The sequence below is a fragment of the Grampus griseus genome (genome assembly GCF_964374135.1).
Source record: "Grampus griseus genome assembly, chromosome: 19".
In the NCBI taxonomy this organism is placed as follows: Eukaryota; Metazoa; Chordata; class Mammalia; order Artiodactyla; family Delphinidae; genus Grampus; species Grampus griseus.
The window spans coordinates 51,557,487-51,577,220 of record NC_139013.1 but is presented as its reverse complement, the minus strand read 5'-3'; the positions used below and the strand labels follow the sequence as shown (position 1 = coordinate 51,577,220).

The following is a 19,734-nucleotide window of genomic DNA, read 5'->3' as shown; positions in this document are numbered from 1 at the left end:
ACTAAAAAAAATGAATGAAAGAAAGGAAGGATGGCTGGATGGCTGCATGATGGCTGGATGATGAATAGATTAATGGATGGATTGATAGGTAGATGATTAATGAATAATGGATAAATTAATGAATTAATGAACAGGAACCTAAAGAAAAGGAGGTTGGAATAGCAAAGGGATTCACTTCTTCCAAAAGGAAGCCTAGCATCATTTCTTTTCTCCTAAAGGAGAAAAGTGAGTTCACGGTCCTCTGAATCATCTGTGCGGGTAAGTGTCAGATTGAGTGCTGTGTTATCAACCAAAATCAGAACTCTTCCGAAAGAGCCACCCTTGGTGTCTGTACTCCATTACAGCCTCAGAATGACCCACCTGATACTGTGGCAGGGATCTTAAAGATCACATATTTTGTCTTCCCCTTGTCCACGATGGACGTACCAATGTTGAGAACATTTCCAGCGTCATCATAATGAGGATGTGATGTTGCCAGATTTACAGCCACATGTTTACGATAGTCAACCTGCAAAACATGACAGCCACCTGGTTTTTGAAAGGGGAAAGGGTGAAATCCTATGAAAAGCTGACTGACTCCAGGTTCAGAGAGATGATGGTTATTTTTGCACATCTCCTGATCTGAAAATAAGGCAGACATCACCTTTAAAGGAGATGTTTCCTCTTGCAACCTGATGTAACCTCGAGGGGGTCTCCCACAGCTAATAGGCTGCAGGGGACTTGGTGAGCTACATGTGTTTTCTCTGACAGCTGTTCCTACCCTGCCACCTGGCCTTGCCGGCAGAGAGGCAGCCTTAGGGCTAATCTTGGCCACTTCTTTGGTGAAGCTATTTAAGTTCTCCCCTTTTGCATCCCACAGAGGCATAAATCTCCAGGCCTCTCTCATAGGGTTATTCTGGGAACAGAAAGGTTACAAAAACATTTGGTCAAAGGGAAAAGAGACTAAGGAGCTCAATAATGATCCCGACTCCTAACAGGCCACAACCATACAGCAATGGGGTGGCCCGGGAGCCAACTGCCTGCCCTTCTTCCCCCAGAATAGCACAACCTCCTCCAGCCAAAAGTCAGGCGATACCTCGTTCTCTCCTAGTAATTCCTCTCTGCAGCTCTGTGGAAAGCGTACATCAGTTGGACCTACGCCGCCTAGCCTAAAAGGAGCTGGACGTAATTTCACAGCTAAGGAAAGCACTCCTTCCAAGGGATCGTTAAATTGTATTGCAAAGACATCAAGGCTTTGAACTGCCAGCTGGAGAAAACTGAAAGTGGGTCTATTGATCTTCACGAAAATGTAGACTTGATTCTACCCAGGAAAGGTATCTGCTTGGGCACTGATTTTTGCACCCTTGCTCTGTGCCTAATGCCTCCCTCTTCAGGTCAATACAAGGCAGGGCTGCTGGGAGTCCTGGGTGGCCCAGTATAGTCATTCATTCAAATTTCCATTGAGGTGCCACTCAGTGTCAAGGAGTATGGACGCTGTTAGGGGTTGAATTGTATCTTCCAAAAAGATATGTTGAAGTCCTAACCCCTGGTGCCTAAATTTGGAAATAGGGTCTTTGTAGATGTAATCAAGTTAAAAAGAGGTCATTCTGGATTAGGGTGGGCCTTCACACAATAATTTGTAGCTTTGCAAGAGATTGGATTACAACAATTATTCGTTGTTCCTATAAACCAAGGAACAACCACCAGAAGCTGGAAGAGGCAGAGAAGGATCCTCCCCTAGAAACTTCAGAGAGAGAATGGCTCTGCCGATACCTTGATTTCAGACTTCCAGCCTCCAGAACTGTGATAGGATACATTTCTGTTGTCTTAAGCCACCTAAGATACATTTCTGTTGTATTCCTTTGTTATGGGAGTCCTAGGAATGAATACAGACACAAAGATGACAGGACACAGTCCTGCTGTAAGGAAGCTTAGAATCTAGTGCTAAGTGCTGAGCTGGGAGAGCCCAAGACCCAAGGGCATCAGAGGAGGGCTCCTCTGTGAGTTCCTGCAGGCTCCTGGCCTCCTGCAGGGGGTCCCTTTCTTGAGTCAAGAACTGAGGCTGGCTGTAGATTTACTGATACCTTCTCCAGGGTTTCCAGGGTCTGGGGATTGATTTTCCTGATGTAATTGGTCTCTGTGGTTGCATAAAAGTCTTCTCCACACTTCATGATGTTGATCAGACAGTTATCTGTGAAATCAGGGATGGTGTGGGACAGGTAGGAGAAAGCTCTGGGGAGGAAGCAAGTCAACGGGGTCAATGGCTGTGTCCACCCAGCTGGAAAGTTCTACTCGAGATGGTTTTAATTTTCCCACCACTTAAAACACTCTACTTCAACTAAGGGAGAAAAAGTACTGGGTCCTAATGGGTTCCTTGAGGAATCCTGAGGACTCAGAGATCAAGTTACCCAAAAATACCACCACATTCAATCAGCTAAGGAGGGAGTCAGCTGAGACAACAAGGCTGCCCACTGAGCCCTCCTGGGCTCCCCAAATCCAAAAGTCTCCTGCACCAGAGCCATCAAGACCTGGTGGATTGTTCTGAAGTATTTTAAGAAGCTCTACAGAAATCATATTCATACCCATAACAGCCCCCCAAAGACTAGCAAACCAGCTAAGCTGCTTTGCGCAGGAATGTGAGCCCACCCTGGTTACCCAACTTTGTCCAGGATATTAGATTTTTGAAAAAGAAGAGTAAACTAATTATGAGTTAAGAACTGATCACTTGATTAGAAGGCAAACTCAAAGCAGGAAGTCCTGACCCCGTGTACTGGTTAGTGCTCCCCCTACTGGCAAACAGTGTAACAGCAAGGAGGCCCCACAGGCTGCAGTTTTAAATTCATTCCCTCCCCCTCCCCCAGGCTCCTCCCCCAGGCTCCTCCCCCAGCAGGGAATGGGAGTTCCCCGCTTGCTGTGTGCCGGACTCAGCACTGGACGCTAAGACTGGAGAGATGATGTCAGTTCTGGAAAAGTAGAAGCCAGCCTCCCTCTCTGGGCCAGTCTACCCCTAAGACATTTCACAATCCTTCTATGTCTAAAGAGTATCAGAAAGGAGGTACTGATGGCTGGCCTGATTCCCTGGCCAACAATTTAAGTGTTGAACATGTATGTAATACATTCATATACATCACAACCCAGATGATTTTAACTGTATACAACTGAAAATTTCCCCCATCCTTCCTCTCATCAGTTCCCCACTTCCCTCATGCATCCTTCCAGAGTTTCTGCACATACGAAAATAAATCTAGATTTCCCCGTGCCTTCTTACACAAATTATAGCATACTATATGCTCTTTCTACACTTTGCTTTTTTTTTTTTCCACTTAACAGTATATCTTGGAAATCTTTCATTTGGAACATAGAGAGCAACCTCATTCCTTTATTTATACCTGCCTGGCATTTTCCTGTAGTGTTACTGTGATTTATTTAACCACTCCTCTGTTGATGATCATTTGAGTTATTTTCAGTTCCTCCTCATAACAAATAATTCAGCCATGAATAACCTTGTACATTTGTCATTTCAGACACAAGCAAGTACCCCTCTGGACTGAAGGGAATGTGCATTTGTAATTTTGGTAGATAATTCCAAAGTGCTCTCCCACCAGCTATGTGGGAGAACACGTAACAAATCTGTCAGATGCTCTTTGCCTCTCCTGCTGTCAGTGATCAAAAACTGCGTAGCGTATGTGGTCAAAGGCCATCACGGGAAATTTTCCACCCAACCTACAGACAGCTATCCAGAGCAAACGCTGGTTGTTTTGACTGCAAAGGACATTGGAAAGCAGGACTAGATTCAAAATGGACAGTTACTTGGAAAATATGTTTTTGCAGGGGTCCGGATAGGCCATTGTTCCAAATTCTGACACCACAATCCTGTTCGCTTCAATATTGGCATTGTAGGTATCACTTCTCAGGTATTTGCTCCTGTAATAGACTTCACCTGAAAGAGAAGCAGCAGAATCATCCCAGACTGACACCTTTACAGGGCTTTGAAGTTGATTTCAGCCATTCCAGGGATTTGATGGGCAGCGGGGGGGTTGGGGGGGAGGGGGTAGGGAGTCCACTGGGACAGTCCCTTTAATGTGTGTGCTAGATAAAACAAGCATTTGGAGGGAACTCTCACACACATTTCAGCAAGGTTGAGACTCACAGCAATATGTCCAGGTAAGTATTCCTGTTCCCAGCCCCATCTTCATAGGAGGGAACTGAGGCTCAGAAATGTTCCATCCCGTTGCCCAGCATCACCCAGAGAGGTGCTGACCCAGGCCATCAACCACCCCTTCCACCATATTTGTATCTTTCCAGGTAAGGTCCAGATTTGGAGGATTAGTCCAGAAGGCCCCGTACTTAGGCTAGGTTTCTCCAGGGCCCAGTTCAGTTCTGGGGGCCCTACACTGGCAATTTAGCCCCTGGAGTAACATTTCATATCTCTTTGCAACCAGGGAGCACCCTTATACCCAATTCTGCACACAACAGAGGGTCAGTACATGTGTTGATGACACTGCAGAGAATCTGACTCACTCCAGAAAAGCATGGACTCTTGACTAGTCCACCAAGACCAACCTGAAAATATACCAGATGGTTCTAGACCTATATTAATTTCCTATGGCTGCTGTTACAAATGATCATAAATGCAGTGGCTTAAAACAACACAAATTTGTTATCTTACTGTGTTAGAAGACATCGTCTGAAATGGGTTTTACAAGGCAAAAATCGAAGTGTCAGCAAGGCTAGTTCCTCCTGGAGGCTCTAGGGGAGAACCTAGAAGCTGCCTTTATTCCTTGGCTTGCGGCTGCATCACTCTGAGCTCTGATTCGCTGTCACATCTTTTCTGACTCTGACCCTCCTGCCTTCCTCTTTCCTTTATGACTACACCGAGCCCACCCTGATAATCCAGGAAATCTCCCCATCTCAAGGTCCTTAACTTAATCACATCTGCAAGACCCTTTTACCATGTAGAATAGCACATAATATATTCAAAGGTTCCTTCTGGGGAGAGAAGGGGGAGGGAAGGGGAGAGAGGGGAGAGGAGAGAGGGGAGAGGGAAGAAGGGAGAGAGATATGGAGGGAGAGAGATACATATACTTTTCGCGGGTATGGGTGAGTCAGGAGAGGCTTCACAGAGGAGGTAGCACTTGACAAAGCCCTTGAAGGATAAGTAGAATTGAACTGCAACAGATCCGGGAGGTGGGGCTAGGAAGAGGGTCAGGTGTTCCCATGGACTCTCCCCAGAAAGTCTGTAAGCAAAGACCTAGGGGTGGGGAGTACAGCCCACTTCCTGGAAGGGCTAAGTCAGTGTGGGCTGGAACACCAGGCACTTGGGAGCAGCAGGCATGAGATGAGGCTGGAGTTCAGGTGGGGACCTTACTAAGTCTTCAGGGCTGTGAATACTGAGGCCTTTGACCTTTGTAGTGGCCTATCCGGACCCCTGCAAAAACATATTTTCCAAGTAACTGTCCATTTTGAATCTAGTCCTGCTTTCCAATGTCCTTTACAGTCAAAACAACCAGCGTTTGCTCCGGATGGCTGTCTGTAGGTTGGGTGGCTCATTTGAAACCTCTAGGGTTTTTTTTTTTTTTTTTTGCAGTACGTGGGCCTCTCACTGCTGCGGCCTCTCCCGCTGCGGAGCACAGGCTCCGGACGCGCAGGCTCCGGACGCGCAGGCTCAGGGGCCATGGCTTACGGGCCCAGCCGCTCCGCGGCACGTGGGATCCTCCCGGACCGGGGCACGAACCGGCGTCCCCTGCAATCGGCAGGCGGACTTGCAACCTCTGCGCCACCAGGGAAGCCCCTCCTCTAGAGTTTTTGTTTCATTTTATTTTGCCATTAGTTAGCAAATGACATTATGTTGACTTTTCCCCTCTAGAGAACACATTCCTTGCTGTAGTATAACCTATGCTTCCAGGGTTGGTACAATGATAACATGCAAAAAAGTAGGACCCAGGATATACTGACAGTTTGTTCCCATAAAAAAGAGGTTCATCAGAGAAACGCCCATCATGTATCCACTGTCACAATGATGGCCTTCAAGGAGAGACTGAATCCCAAGAAATTCCTGCCCAGGGCCTCTTTATATTTTCAGGAGAGGAAGTGAAACTAAGAGCTAACATTTATTGAGCATGTGTGTGCTAATCACTGTGAGGGCACTTTATGTGTATTATCTGGTTTAATCCTCTGAACATAAGAAGTATGTAGAAGACTCTAACTAGAAAAGTATTCTTTAGGGAAAAGAAAATCAACTTAATGTCATTTGCTAATTAACAGCCAAATAAAACAAAATTTAAACAACACTTGAAGGTTTCAGATTTCTTACAAAATGAAGGGCAAAGGGCTTGGGCACTCACAACCGACCCTGCAGGCCCATTTCCCAGCTAATAAACTGAGGCACAGGGATGTTAAGTACCTTGCCTTAAGCCACACAGCTAGCGAGTGGTAAACTGGACTCAAAAGCTGGCAACTGGAAGATCCTGACACAGCGACCACGTCAATTGACCATTCTATCTGTTCCTTGTTATTAAAAATATACCTATAGAAATATGCTACCATAACTGTATGGTTTGGTGAAGTTTCACAAACTAAACCTACCCATATAAACTACTTCCTGATCAAGAAACAGAATGTGAGCAGCCTTTGGGAAGGCCGCTCATATCTGATCCTGTACTAGCCTCCCCGATCCCAACCCTGCAGGGGAACCACTATCTTGACTTCCAACAGTCTTGGTTAGTTTTGCCCTCAGGGTTGCGTTTTCACCTCTGTTTCCAAAGGATGTGAGTGTACGTTCCAGCAGTGATGACTCCAACCTGTGCATTTAAGTGGCAACAGCAACAATAATGGTAACACTCGTCATGATAAAATTAGAAGAGACCATGAAAGACCTTCTGGTGCCTTCTCCAGTCTTCAGGAGGTAAACTGTGTGTCAGATGATCATCTGTTCTCTTTGCAAGCATCTTTCCAGGGGTGGCTACTGTACATCAGGATCTCTGAGATATTTGGTGGGGGGAGCTTTGTTCCTGGGGCAGCGGAAAGGAACATGGAGGAATGGTTAGGAGCAAGGGCTCTGAGTCTAACTGGGCCCAGGGTTCATGCATTTGATCACTATTTGTTAAACACCTGGATGGGCCAGGATGTGAGTATGTAATGGTGAGTGGGACAGGCAAGATCTCCACCCCAAGTAGGTTCGAGTCTCCACGTGGATATGAATCCTTGCTCCATCATCTACCGGCCATGCACTTGACCTTGTGTCAAAGGCAAGCCTCAGTCCCCTCTGCTCTGACATGAGAACCCTGATACCTTCCTCACAGAGCTGCTATAACATTTAAGGCCTGTAAAGCACTTAGCACATAGTAGGTGCTCAATAAAAAGCTACATATGCTAGTCAGATACAGTAGGTAGCTGGGGCAAGGCTTTGGCTCTGGGCAAGTCCCCATCCAAGCCATGTGACCTTGGGTGAGTCCCTTTATCACTGAACCTCAGTTTCTTCAACTGCAAGCTGGGGATCATACAGTCCTCCCCAACTAGGGTTGGCAGTTTTAAATGAGATGGGACGATAGAAGGAGTTTGGCTCCCTGGCGCTTAGCATGCACGTGATAAGTGATGGCTGCAGTTCTGCATTCTCCAAAATCCTGGAGGCAGGAAGACTCACCTGGGGGCTGGTGAGGCCACACCTACTGGTCTTCATGCTACACAGGACCAGCTTTAAGGCCACTCTGGTCTCCCCTTGAGCCAGCCTGCCCTTCACGGTCACTCTCTCTGAGGGCTGCCACCCATAGGTACTGGCTAATGTGCTTTGCCTAAAATGCTGAATTCTGTTCATATGAAACATAAACACCCAGCCCAGGCTGGTTGTCAACAGGCAGCCCATATCCCAGCACCAGAGCAGGGAGCGCTCAGAGGGCCATGGGGAAATGTGTCTCTGGAATTACTCAAGGCTGACACTTACTTTGAGATTGAGATTAAAGAAGGAGGCACGGAGCGTTCTCTAGCATCCTGCTGTCGGGAGCCCAATTAACCACATTCCTTCTAAAGGGACACAAGTAAACAGACGCGTTCCCGCCTGGGATCTTCCAGAACTGGGTCAAGTGTTATTATTTGGTGGGGCGGGAGATATACATATATATATTTTTTAATTAGAAAAAAATTAAAGCAAACTTTCCAAAAGACTACACTGGAGCTACAACAGTTGAAAAAGTCAGTTTGGGAGAGGCTTTGTGCCCCTAAATCTCTGTGACTCTGCTGTTGGTAGGAATGTAAATTGGTACAACCATTATGGAGAACAGTATGGAGGTTCCTTAAAAAACTAAAAATAGAGCTACCATATGATCCAGCAATCCCACTCCTGGGCATATATCTGGAGAAAACCATCATTCAAAAAGATACATGCACCCCAATGTTCATTGCAGCACTGTTCACATAGCCAAGACATGGAAGCAACCTAAATGTCCACTGACAGAGGAATGGATAAAGATGTGGTATACACACACACACACACACACACACACACACACACACACACACACACACACACACACACAATGGAATATTACTCAGCCATAAAAAAGAATGAAATAATGCCATGTGCAGCCACATGGATGGACCTGGAGATTGTCATACTGAGTGAAGTAAGTCAAACAGAGAAAGAGAAATATTGTATGATATCACTTATATGTAGAATCTAAAAAGATGATACAAATGAACTTATTTACAAAACAGAAATAGAGTCACAGATATAAAAAAAACAAACTTATGGTTACCAGGGGGAAAGTGGGGGAGGGATGAATTGGAAGATTAGGATTGACATATACACACTACTATATATAAAGCAGATAACTAATAAGGACCTACTGTACAGCACAGGGAACTCTACTCAATACTCTGTAATGACCTATATGGGAAAAGAATCTAAAAAAGAGTGGACATATGAATATGTATAACTGATTCACTATGCTGTACAGCAGAAACTAACACAACACTGTAAATCAACTATACTCCAGTTTAAAAAAAACATCTCTGTGACTCTGACTCTTGGAATTCACACGTTCAAATCCTCACGGAACACCGACTTTGCCTCTTATTGGAAAAGTATCAAATGTGCTGCTAAGAGGGACCTGGGTTGACTCATCTCCATGCCTGCTTTATAAAAATTTTCCATTTTGAAAGAATTTTAGACTTACAGAAAAGAGCGCTCCTGTATACCCTTCACCCGGCTTCCCCATCTCCACTCTGCCTTTTTTATTCAAATCTTTTTTAGTTTTTTAAAGCATTACCTTCTAGTGACTTCTCCTGAAGGCTATGAGTCATTTTCCTGTCTTTTGCTTTCTTACTTTCTTCCTCCAGTCCTTTCTTCCTGGTTTGGCACTAATTTCCATTCTCCATGCTAGCTGTGCACTAGAACCACCTGGTACTTTTAAAAAATCATGGAGGCCCAAGCCCCAAACCACCAGTGTGCTCGGGGTCATCTGGGAAGCGTGTTGGAAACATAGATGCTCTATCCCTACCCTTCAAGCCCTGGGTGGGGTCTCAGGATTCACAACCTAAATGAGCATCCTGGGGGATTCTGGTGCAGGAAGCCCACAAACCACCTTTTGAGAAATACTGGCTTTGTGTTACCTGCAAATCAGAGAACCTTGATTGCACTGTCCTCTTAAATTGGGTATGGTAGTACTTAACATTTTTGGTTTATATTTCCACTGTTAGACACTGGGGAGCCATTGAGAGTTCAAGAGGAGAGGAGAGACGACGCCAGGCTGTGCTACACCAACACTGGCAATCTGGCAGCCTCAGGAGGATTAGGCTGGAGAGTTGGGGAGAGATGGTAGCTGGCAGGAGTGGGGAATGGGGGCAGAATTGCATAATGCTTAGGACTTAGGATTCTGGATTTAAAGAGCATTGAGTTTATAACTGACTACCACTGCTTCTTAGCTGTGTGCATTTGGGTAAGTTCTTTGGCTACTCTGGGCCTTAGACGCCCGTCTGTAAAATCAAGATAGTAACAGTGGTCCCTTCCCCAGGAGCTGCAGTGAGGGCTGAGTCGTGGATGGCCATGAACCACTTAGGCCAATGGCCAGCAAGCACTCCCTGTAGCAAGTATTGAAGAGATGGACTGGGGAAGTATTGCCTCCTTCTACCAAAACATCTTCACCTTGCTTGTGTCATTTCAGCTCCACAGAGTTCCTAAGTGCCCCTGTGGGCCAGACCCTGTGCTAAGTGATGAAGATACAACAACCTGAACAGGGACCCTGCACTCTGGGGCCTCCGCCCTAGGCTGGAGAACGGCACACTGATCATTGCAAAGCAGAGTGGGGCCACACACCCTTGACACACGCCCAGGTTCAAGAGCAGGACAGGCAGGGGAGGGCGAGTAATTGGCTATAGTCTCCATTCCTCCCACTTTCTAGCCAATTCCAGATTATGAACAGAACTGTCTTTCATGCTGCTTTATTGTATATATTTAAAATTTTCTGCATATTATGATGTTTTCACACCTTAAAAAAACTTTCTGGCTGGAACAAGACTGTGTCTCCCTGGACCAGACAATTCTTAGAGGCAGGAAAGAGCCCAGTATGTCTTTGATATGCAAACTAACCAATCCTCCATCTGGTCCATACACCCCCGGAGACAATGTCCCTCCGCCTTAATCAGCCCAGGACTGAGTACCAGGCAACTAGGAACCATCCCTCTAGCCCAAAGTTCACTGAATTGTTCACCTAGCCAGTCCTAGGCTGTTCACTCTGCCCTTTCCTGCCTTGCCCTCAGAAACCCCAATAAAGGCCTCAGTCTCAGAGTTCACCCCGCTCCTGTCTTCTGTCTCCTGTCCACCCTGGTGTCTTTTCCATGTGCCCTGAGCCACTCGCCTCCTGTCTCCAGCACCTGTGGATAGAATAACCTTTGTTTTCCTGAGTCTCTCTGTGTCTCCTCTTGTGGTTGCACCTGACCGACCATCTCAGAAAAGAACAGAAAACAGCTACTTGCCTCTGACAGTAAACTTTTAGTTTGAAAACCTACTAGAAGCTTTTAGAAAGTCTAAATAGTATGGGATAACTTTGGTCACTGGCCCGTTTAGCCCACTCAAGGGTTTTGGTGGACAGCAGCCATACTTCTGTAAGACGGCTAGGGCTCGGTCATCCCCTGCTGGTTCCCTTGTCCCTGGATTCTCTACTGAAGGATACCATTTAAGCATCTGCCATTTCTCAGAGGTATGTGTGTATGTGTGTGCGTGTGTGTGTGTGTGTGTGTACACGTGCACGTGTGTGCTGGGCTGAGGACAGGAGAGAAAGCTGCAAACGAACTCCAGACAAGTTCAGATCCCACCCCTACGTCAGTGACTTTGGATCAGTCACCTAACCTCCCTAAAGTTTCAGTGTCACATGTGCAAGGAGACAAGAGTACCCCCCCACACATGAATGTGAGCTCGGAAATGGACCATGAAGAACCTGGCAGCAGGTGAGGCAGGGCCTCAGAGAAGGGACGCCTCTCAGACACCTCATCCAGAACAGCACTTCTGTCCCCAGGAATCACTGGGAACTTCTGTTTAGGAAAAGAGGGGACTGTTAAGGCTCAAGGCTGTCGGGAAATATGGAACTACCCACCCTGTAGCTGAGTCACAGTAAAAACTGTGAGTTTTTGCAAACTCGGAGCTCATGGCATTCACACACGGTGTCTCTTCATGAAATGCTAGAGCAAGTTGCTGGCGGAGTCCGCACTCAAAAAATAATTGCCGACTAGCTTGAAAGAGATGACAGTCATGTGAAAATTATAGCTAACGCTTATGGAGCACATATGATGAGCCGGGCATTATACAAAGCCCCTCACACGTATTAATTTATTTAAATTCCACATCAATTCTACGGGACATGCTACTAATAGCCCCATTTTACAGATGGGGAGACTGAGACACAGATAGGGTCAGTAACTTTGGCCAAGTCACACAGCTTAGGTATGTGTTAGTTAGCATGGTGGAGCTGGGATTCAAACCCAGCAACAGTGATGGTGGTTTTTATTTTATTTTACTTTTCAATAAATTTATTTACTTATTTTTTGGCCGTGTTGGGTCTTCGTTGCTGCGCGCGGGCTTTCTCTAGTTGCGGCTAGTGGGGGCTACTCTTCGTCTCAGTGCGCGGGCATCTCACTGCGGTGGCTTCTCTTGTTGCAGAGCATGGGCTTTAGGCGTGCTCCACGGCATGTGGGATCTTCCACGACCAGGGCTCAAACCCATGTCTCCTGCATTGGCAGGCAGATTCTTAACCATTGTGCCACCAGGGAGGTCCTATGATGGTGGTTTTTAATCAACTGAGCATCTACCAGGCATCAAATCCTTGCTGGACACCTAGTACTTCTGATCATCACAAAAGCTTTCCAGGGAGAACGATCAAGCTCCTTTTACTGATGAGGAAACTGAGGCCCAGGGAGGTGGAGTGGCTGCAGCTTGCCCAAGCTGGAACACAGGGGTCAGAGTAAACTCTCACCACGCTGAACCCTACCACATGGCCCTGAGCCTGCTGAAGCCTCCCAGCACCCACTCCAGACCTTTTAAGAACCCGGCTTGTACTTTGTGACATAAATCAGCTCAATGACCAATAGCACCTCCTGAGTCAGTCATCTGAACTCGGAATTTCACTTTAGTTGCGGCACCTCCTACCTTCTGCTCTGTGTTCAGTGTCTTCTCAGGGACATGACTGACCTGGCTCTCCCTGCCTGGTGAGCAATAGGCTCACTTTGCTCTTTTCAGCTCTACACTCCTATTTTAATTTGATGTGTGTCTGATTCCAAAGCCTGTAAACTTCCACCTGTCCCTGCCCACCTTACTGAGAATGCATATTATTTTTCCGGTTGAACTCGCTGAAAAACAACCCTGGCCACCTTTCCAGGGAGGTTTGTGCTTGTGGTGGGCTGAATGATGGCTTCCCGAGATGTCCACATCCCAGTCCCTGGAAACTCTGAATACTTTACAGGGCAGTAGAGACTTTATAGACGTGATTGGGTTAAGGATCTTGAAGTGGGTGATTATCCTGGATTATCTGAGTGAGCCTAGAGTAATTACAAAAACTTTTATAAGAGGGAGACAGGGGACTTCCCTGGTGGTCCAGTGGGTAAGACTCCACGTATGCGTGCCACAACTAAGAGTTTGCATGCTGCAACTAAGAGTCCACATGCCGCAACTAAGAAGTCTGCATGCTGCAACGAAGATCCTGTGTGCCACAACTAAGACCCTGAGCAGCCTAAATAAATAAATATTTTCAAAAAAAAGAGAGAGAGAGAGAGAGACAGGAGAGTCAGACTCAGAGAAAGGGATGTAATGATAGAAGCAGAGAGACAGAGAGAGAAAGAGAGAGACCACAAGATGCTATGCTGCTGGCTTAGAAGATGAAGATGGGGCCACAAGCCAAGGGATGCAAGTGACTTCTAGAAGCTAGGAAAAGCAAGGAAACGGATTCTCTCCCTGGAGCCTCCAGAAGGAATACACCCCTGCTGACACCTTGATTTTAGCCCAGGGAAATACATTTTAGACATCCGACTTCCAGAACTGTAAGAGAATTAAATGTGTGTTGCTTTAAGCTACTCCATTGGTGGTCATTTGTTATGGCAGCTATGGCAAATCACACGGTGCTCTTACCGTCTCTGATTGTGAAGCTGTGGAGCAAGGCCAGGCCATCGAACCAGTGGTTGTATCTGGTCTCGCCCACTGTGTGCATCCCAGGCCCATTGCGGAGCAGGGTCCCCTGCAGCCATGCTGGAATCCTGCCTGGTGAGAGAAAGAACATTTAGTTTCCAGTTCTGCACCTAAACCAAAAAGCTAAAAGAAGTGGCCATACAGCCCCTGTACCACTTGCTGCATCTGTTCATTTCCAGAAAGAATATGTCTGGCATTGTGCTAGCGCTGAGGATACCAAGATGAACAGGCATCATCCCTGTCTCCAAGTTGCTCCCCATTCATTAAAAGACAAAAACAAAGGAAAACACTCAAAATACACTGTGCTAAAGGCAAGGCAACAGACTCAGCAAGGGTGCTGCGTGGAACAGAACTCCACCCTGAAATTGGGTGATAGCAGGAGGGTGAGGAATGTTTCCTGAGGAGGCGACCTGGTTGAGTTTTGAGGGGGAGTAGGTGTTTGCCTTGCAAAGGCCTGAGGAGAGAACATTCTAGAGCTGTGCTGTCCAATGTGGTAGCCACCACCCCCGAGTGGCAACTTGGCACGGGAAATGTGGCTAGTCCCAACTGAGATGTGCAGTAAATGTGAAACGCACACCACATTGCAAAGACTTAGTATGAAAAAGAAATGTAAAACATCTCGTTAGCAGTTTAAAAATATTAATTACATGTTGGTCTGATAACATTCTGGATATGTGGTATTAAATAAAATATACTATTAAAATTAATTTCATCTGTTTCTTTGTATTTCTTTGAATGTGGCTATTAGAAAATTTTAAATTACACATGAGCAGGCGTTATATTGCCATTGGACAGCATTGCAGGTGCTGTTGGGGTCCCGCCCCTGTCCCCTTGGCGTTCACCTCTCCCTGAAGGCTGCTTTCTGCAAATACCTACAGCTCTCCACCTGAGGGCTTTGTTCTCACTGTGGAGCAGCTCTGCCCACACGTGGATGAGCTGGAAGCTCACTGGAGAGTTAATGCCCATGAAAGCTGCTCTCACCCAAAGATGGATGGGATGCTATGGGTCAAAGGCCACCACTTCCTTGCCCTCGGTTGACACAATGCAAGGCATACTTTATGCTTTGTCCAGAGGATTCGGCTCCAATGATTCCTGGTGGTCAATGGCTTGACAATGTCTTCTTCATTGGCTTCCCTCCCAGTGTTCCTTAGGAAGCACATCCCAAATAAACGACTTACACCTGAATTCTTATCTCTGGAGAAACCCAAACTCAGAGATCAAAGACCAATTCAAAGATCAGGAGATGTGCAAGTTGCTTAGTAAGAGCTGGCCTGTAACTTTCAAGTGAGGACATCATAAATATTGCAGCTGGAGAGTTAAGTAGGGCCAAGCGACCAAGGTCAACAAGACCACACCAAGCTTTGATTTGGTGCTCAGAAGAATGGGACACCTTTGATGGTTATAACAGGGAAAATAGGACCAGATTTTTTTTGCGATTTTAAAAATTGAGATAAAATTCACATAACATACAATCCACCATTTCAAAGTGTACAGTTAAGGATTATTATTCTTTTATGAACATTTACAATGTTGTGCAACTATCACCACTAACTCCAGAACATTTCCATCACCCCGAAAAGAAGCCCTGTTCCCATTAGCAGTCAATCCCCATCCCCTGCTCAGCCCCTAGCAACCACTAATCCACGGTCTGTCTCTAAGGATCTGCTTCTTCTCATGTGATCAGATTTGGGGGTTTCAAAAGTTATTTCTGGCTATGGTGTGGAGTGTGGACGGGAGGACCCAGAGGGAGGTGGGAAGGCCAGAGAGAGGAACAGGGTAGCAGCAGTGGGGATGGAGAGAAACCAATGGAACAAAGGGACTCAGAGTTTGACTAAATGTATGGGGAAGGGGAGGGGAACACTCAAAAAATGCAGCCAAGTCTCTTGCCTTGGGTGGGATTATTCACAGAGACTCAGGACACAGAAGGAGCAGGTTGAGGCAGAGCAGGGAGAGATGAATCAGCATATATTAAAGCCCTAGACATAATAAGAAGACCATTTATTGAGCACTATGTGTTTTAACAGATTAAATCATTTAGTCATTGCGGCAATCTCATGTGGTAGGTACATGTTGACTTTATTAGACGTGAGAGGAAACTGAGTCAGAAAATGCTTAAGTAACTCGCCAAAGAAGCCTCAGAGCCAAGAATGCGCAGCTGGACGTGAAGCCAGAGCCTTGGCCTGGCCCCTCGGGGCAGACGTGTCCACACAGGCACAGTGTTTAGTGAGCTGTCTGCCAGCGGACGCTGACCAGCTGATTAGACGTGACCCAGGGCTGGAGGCCTGCCCTAAGCTGGAGCCTATCCTCTGCTGGCCGCCGGGACTCAGACAAGTTGCTGCTTCTCCCTGGCCCTCGGCTTCACACCTGCGCAGTAGGGAGGCCTGATTTACAGCAGTGGTCCCCCACTTGGAATCACCCAGAGGGCTGTAAAAACACAGGTTTCTGGGCGCCACCCCCGGAGTATCTAATTCAGAGGGTCTGAAGTGAGGCCAGGAATCTGTGATTCTAACAAGAGCCCAGGGGATGCTGATGCTGCAGGTCTGGGGGTCCATCCTCTGAGAACAGCTGATCTAGATCTAGAGGTTCATTCAGCTTCTCAGGTCCTAGGATTCTTGTTTTCTAAAATTCCCAAGCATTTCCACGCAGTCACTAAACATGAGCTGTAAAGGGGTATAATGGCAAAATGTCCGTGGTACCCCAGAGAATAAAAGGATAGGCATCAAGGATCCCTTTTTTAAAAATAGAAAGTTAACAGTAAGTGTATATTTGTTTTTTGAAAAAGTATTTATATGTAAAATCTATTAATAGATCTTTGTACTCTCTATATTTATGTATCTTTTAAAAACTTAAATAGGCTCAGATATTAATAGTGCCTAAGAGATGGAAATACAGCTGAGTTTTATTTCCCTCTGTGTTCTCATTTGCACTTCCAAGTTTTATGCGTAACATAGACACGCATATAGATTTCACATTACCTCTGTAATCAGAAAAAATATACATAAAACCTTTTTTTTTTCTTTCAAAAGCCACCCAAGGCAATTCCTCAGCTGAGAAGCCCCAATCTGACTTGCCTCACAAAGGGCACTGTTGTCCTGTCCTTGTGAAAACTGTGCATCTATCCAAAACGGTGGTGTGGCTGAGCCAACTCCCTCTCTGTTTCAGCACCACTCCTGGGACGGGAGAGTTCAGATCCACTTACTGCCCTGCAGAGTCTAAACAAAATGGTCCCACGAAAGTGGCCACTAAGAAGAGGTGGAGAAAACCCATGAAACGTAGATTCCTGAGGAGGCTCCCACCCTGGCCTCTGCAGGTACTCGCATCCTGAAATCGCACCTTCTAGGAAATCACATCGGGCTCCGCGATGCCCCCCAGCGCGCATGTGCAGCAGTGGGCGCTCCCACGCGATTCTCTTATTACTTTGAAATTAACTTAGGACGCGCACATTTTTACAAATATATCACGCACTGGGGATGGAGCACAATTTGCAGAAGAATCCCATTGTCTGTATGCCAATTGCAGCAGTCCCGGGACTTTTCTCCTGGAAATAGTGAGAACGACTCTCTCTCCTTGAAAACTGTTATAATGCATAAAAGCACAACTAGTTCTTCACAGAGAATATATCTAGATTATGGATCATCTTCCCTCTATATACCGCTTTCCAGATTTTTCAAAAATAATTTATAATAAACATTACTTTTATAAGCAGAAAAAAAGTGTACATCTAAACATATAAGTACCCATCGCTTATAGAAAACGCTCACCTGTCACTCTGGCCCTCAGAGGCTCCAGTTGTTCCTTCTTATTTCTGCCAAATATTATATCCATCGTGCAGGGCGATGAGCAACAGTGGTATTAACAGTGAACAGACGCTCCTCTGTGTTCAAGGCGACTGCTCCTGGCCCCTCCTTGCCTTCCCGTCCTGCTCTCCTGCAGCTTCCTTTACATCTCCTTCCCTTCTGATGCCACTCGTTTCTCCCTTTGCTTTCCGCTCTCCACTCTCCGCTCTCCGCTCTCCGAGGGCCTGGGATCTCTTCGTGCACATGGTGGCGGGAAGCTGCACTGGCGTTATTTATGTTTGGTCAACGGTCAATTCCCCAGCCATGTGTCCCAGTTAATCTTTAATTCTCTGATTGTGTCCTCAACTCTCCCTTTCCACTTCCACTTTTGGTTGAATCAAGAAAAGCGAGTTTCTTGCTGTGTTTAAGCTGACAGGATCCGGGGGTTGCGGTGGCGGGGGAGGGATAAATTGGAAGATTGGGATTGACGCATACACACTACTATATATAAAATAGATAACTAATAAGGACCTGCTGTATAGCACATGGAACTCTACTCAGTACTCTGTAATGGCCTATATGGGAAAAGAATCTAAAAAAGAGTGGATATAAGTATATGTGTAACCGATTCACTTTGCTGTACACCTGAAACTAACACAACATGGTAAATCAACTCTGCTCCAATAAAAATTAAAAAAAACCAGCAGGTGGGATCATTTAGCAGTGCGTTCTGCTTAGGACACCTGGATTAGGGCAGCCCAGAGTGCATCAGTCACGTGAATCCCTACTGCGCAGCATGGGAACTCAGTTTGCCAGAGAGGGAAAGTATTGTTTTGTTTTGTTTTGTTGTGAATAAAGGTCCCTGAGCTTCCTCACCACGCTCCCCAGCACTCAGAAAGAAAAAAATCATATGTAAAGAGCAACTTAATTATACTTCATTTTTTGGAGAAGTAAACATAAAATGTTTCATGTACCCATTCAAACAATAAATTCAGGGAACCAAAAACTCTACTCAGGAACTACAAGGAATAGTAAAAAACAAACTTCAGCTCCAACTTTCTGGCCCATCAAGAGGGAGGTAGTATGCCTGTATTTGATTTTAAGGTTCCCCTACATTCATGAATCTCGAGGTGATGCCATTGCCTAAAATCCATATTCAACTTGCTATGAATGTTGGGTGATGAGTTACTGGCCTCACCTTCGCTCATGCTGCTTTAAGAAAGAACCAGCTGTTCCCTCTCTGGGTGGAGTGAGAAAAGCTGGCCTTTATGCAGCCAGCTGGGTCTAGTAGTATCAGGGCTGGGCCCAGACTGTTCCAGGATCGCAGAGCTCAGTCCTGAGAGCAGCATGGCCTGGCTTTGCTCCACCCTGGCTGCACATTCCAATCACCTGGCGGGAGCTTTAGCAATGCCCGTGCCGGGCCCCACTCCAGACCCACCCATTCAGAGCCTCTGAAGGTGCAGCCCAGCCCTCAGTAGTCTTAAAACTTCTCCAGAGTATTCTGCTTTACACAGCAGGCCCTGGTTAAGAAGCCCTGGTCCAGGGGAAGATGCTACGTGTTTGCGTTAATACCAGATTCACGTTCCTCCCTTTTCTGTGTCTGGGGTATGTTACTTACCCTCTTTGAGCCTCCATTTCCTTATCTGTAAAACAGAGGTATAACAATATTAAAATCTCAAGGTTATTCAAAGTCAAGGGTCTAGCAAAAGCCCTCGTCCTCGCACAGTTAGTGTCGGCCTTTCTTCCCTGCTATCTCTGAAGGCACTTCCCTTTGATCCACATTTTCCATTCAGTCCCACAATAGCTTTGCCAGTTTATTCTGCTGTCTGGTGTAAACACGTGTAACCATGTCAGGGTTATTTATTCCTAGGTTGTGAACGCTGAGTCCTTGTGAGGATTAAAGGAGAATGTCTGGCATACCTTGAGTGCTTGGGAAAAAATTACTCTACCAAGGGCGGCATCTCTGGTGCAGAAGAAAAAAGCTCAGGGCTTATGGGCATCAAAAGGCCTGGGCTGGAATCTCAGGCCCTAGGATCTAAAACTGTGATTTGTCACATGACTCCTCTGAACCTCACTTTATTCTGCAAAACAGGTTGGCGATGCCCTGTCACAGGGTTTGTTGAGAGGATTAGATTGAAGTTGTATAAGTGAAAACATGACCGTATTCTCCTTTCTTGTCCATTTTGTGTATTCAGAAGAGAAATGGTCCCCATCCATCAAGAATATTCTCTGAGTCAAGTACTTGGTGAAGCCCTCTGCATGTACTGGCTTGCTCTGGCCTTATATAATTCTATGAGATGCATGTTCTTAGCA

The 19,734-nt window shown here is 46.1% G+C and overlaps 1 protein-coding gene across 1 annotated transcript in view; it reads right to left on the bottom strand.

Moving 5' to 3' along the window:
- BCO1 (beta-carotene oxygenase 1) overlaps positions 1 to 18,629 on the bottom strand; it is a gene marked incomplete at its 5' end in the record, with an annotated part of 39,500 nt that extends 20,871 nt beyond the window's left edge. The window contains 5 exon segments of the mRNA XM_082677839.1: positions 361 to 508; positions 2,064 to 2,211; positions 3,790 to 3,919; positions 13,589 to 13,717; positions 18,620 to 18,629. Coding sequence (XP_082533965.1) covers positions 361 to 508; positions 2,064 to 2,211; positions 3,790 to 3,919; positions 13,589 to 13,717; positions 18,620 to 18,629 — 565 coding nt within the window.
- Positions 18,630 to 19,734: the final 1,105 nt, after the last annotated feature.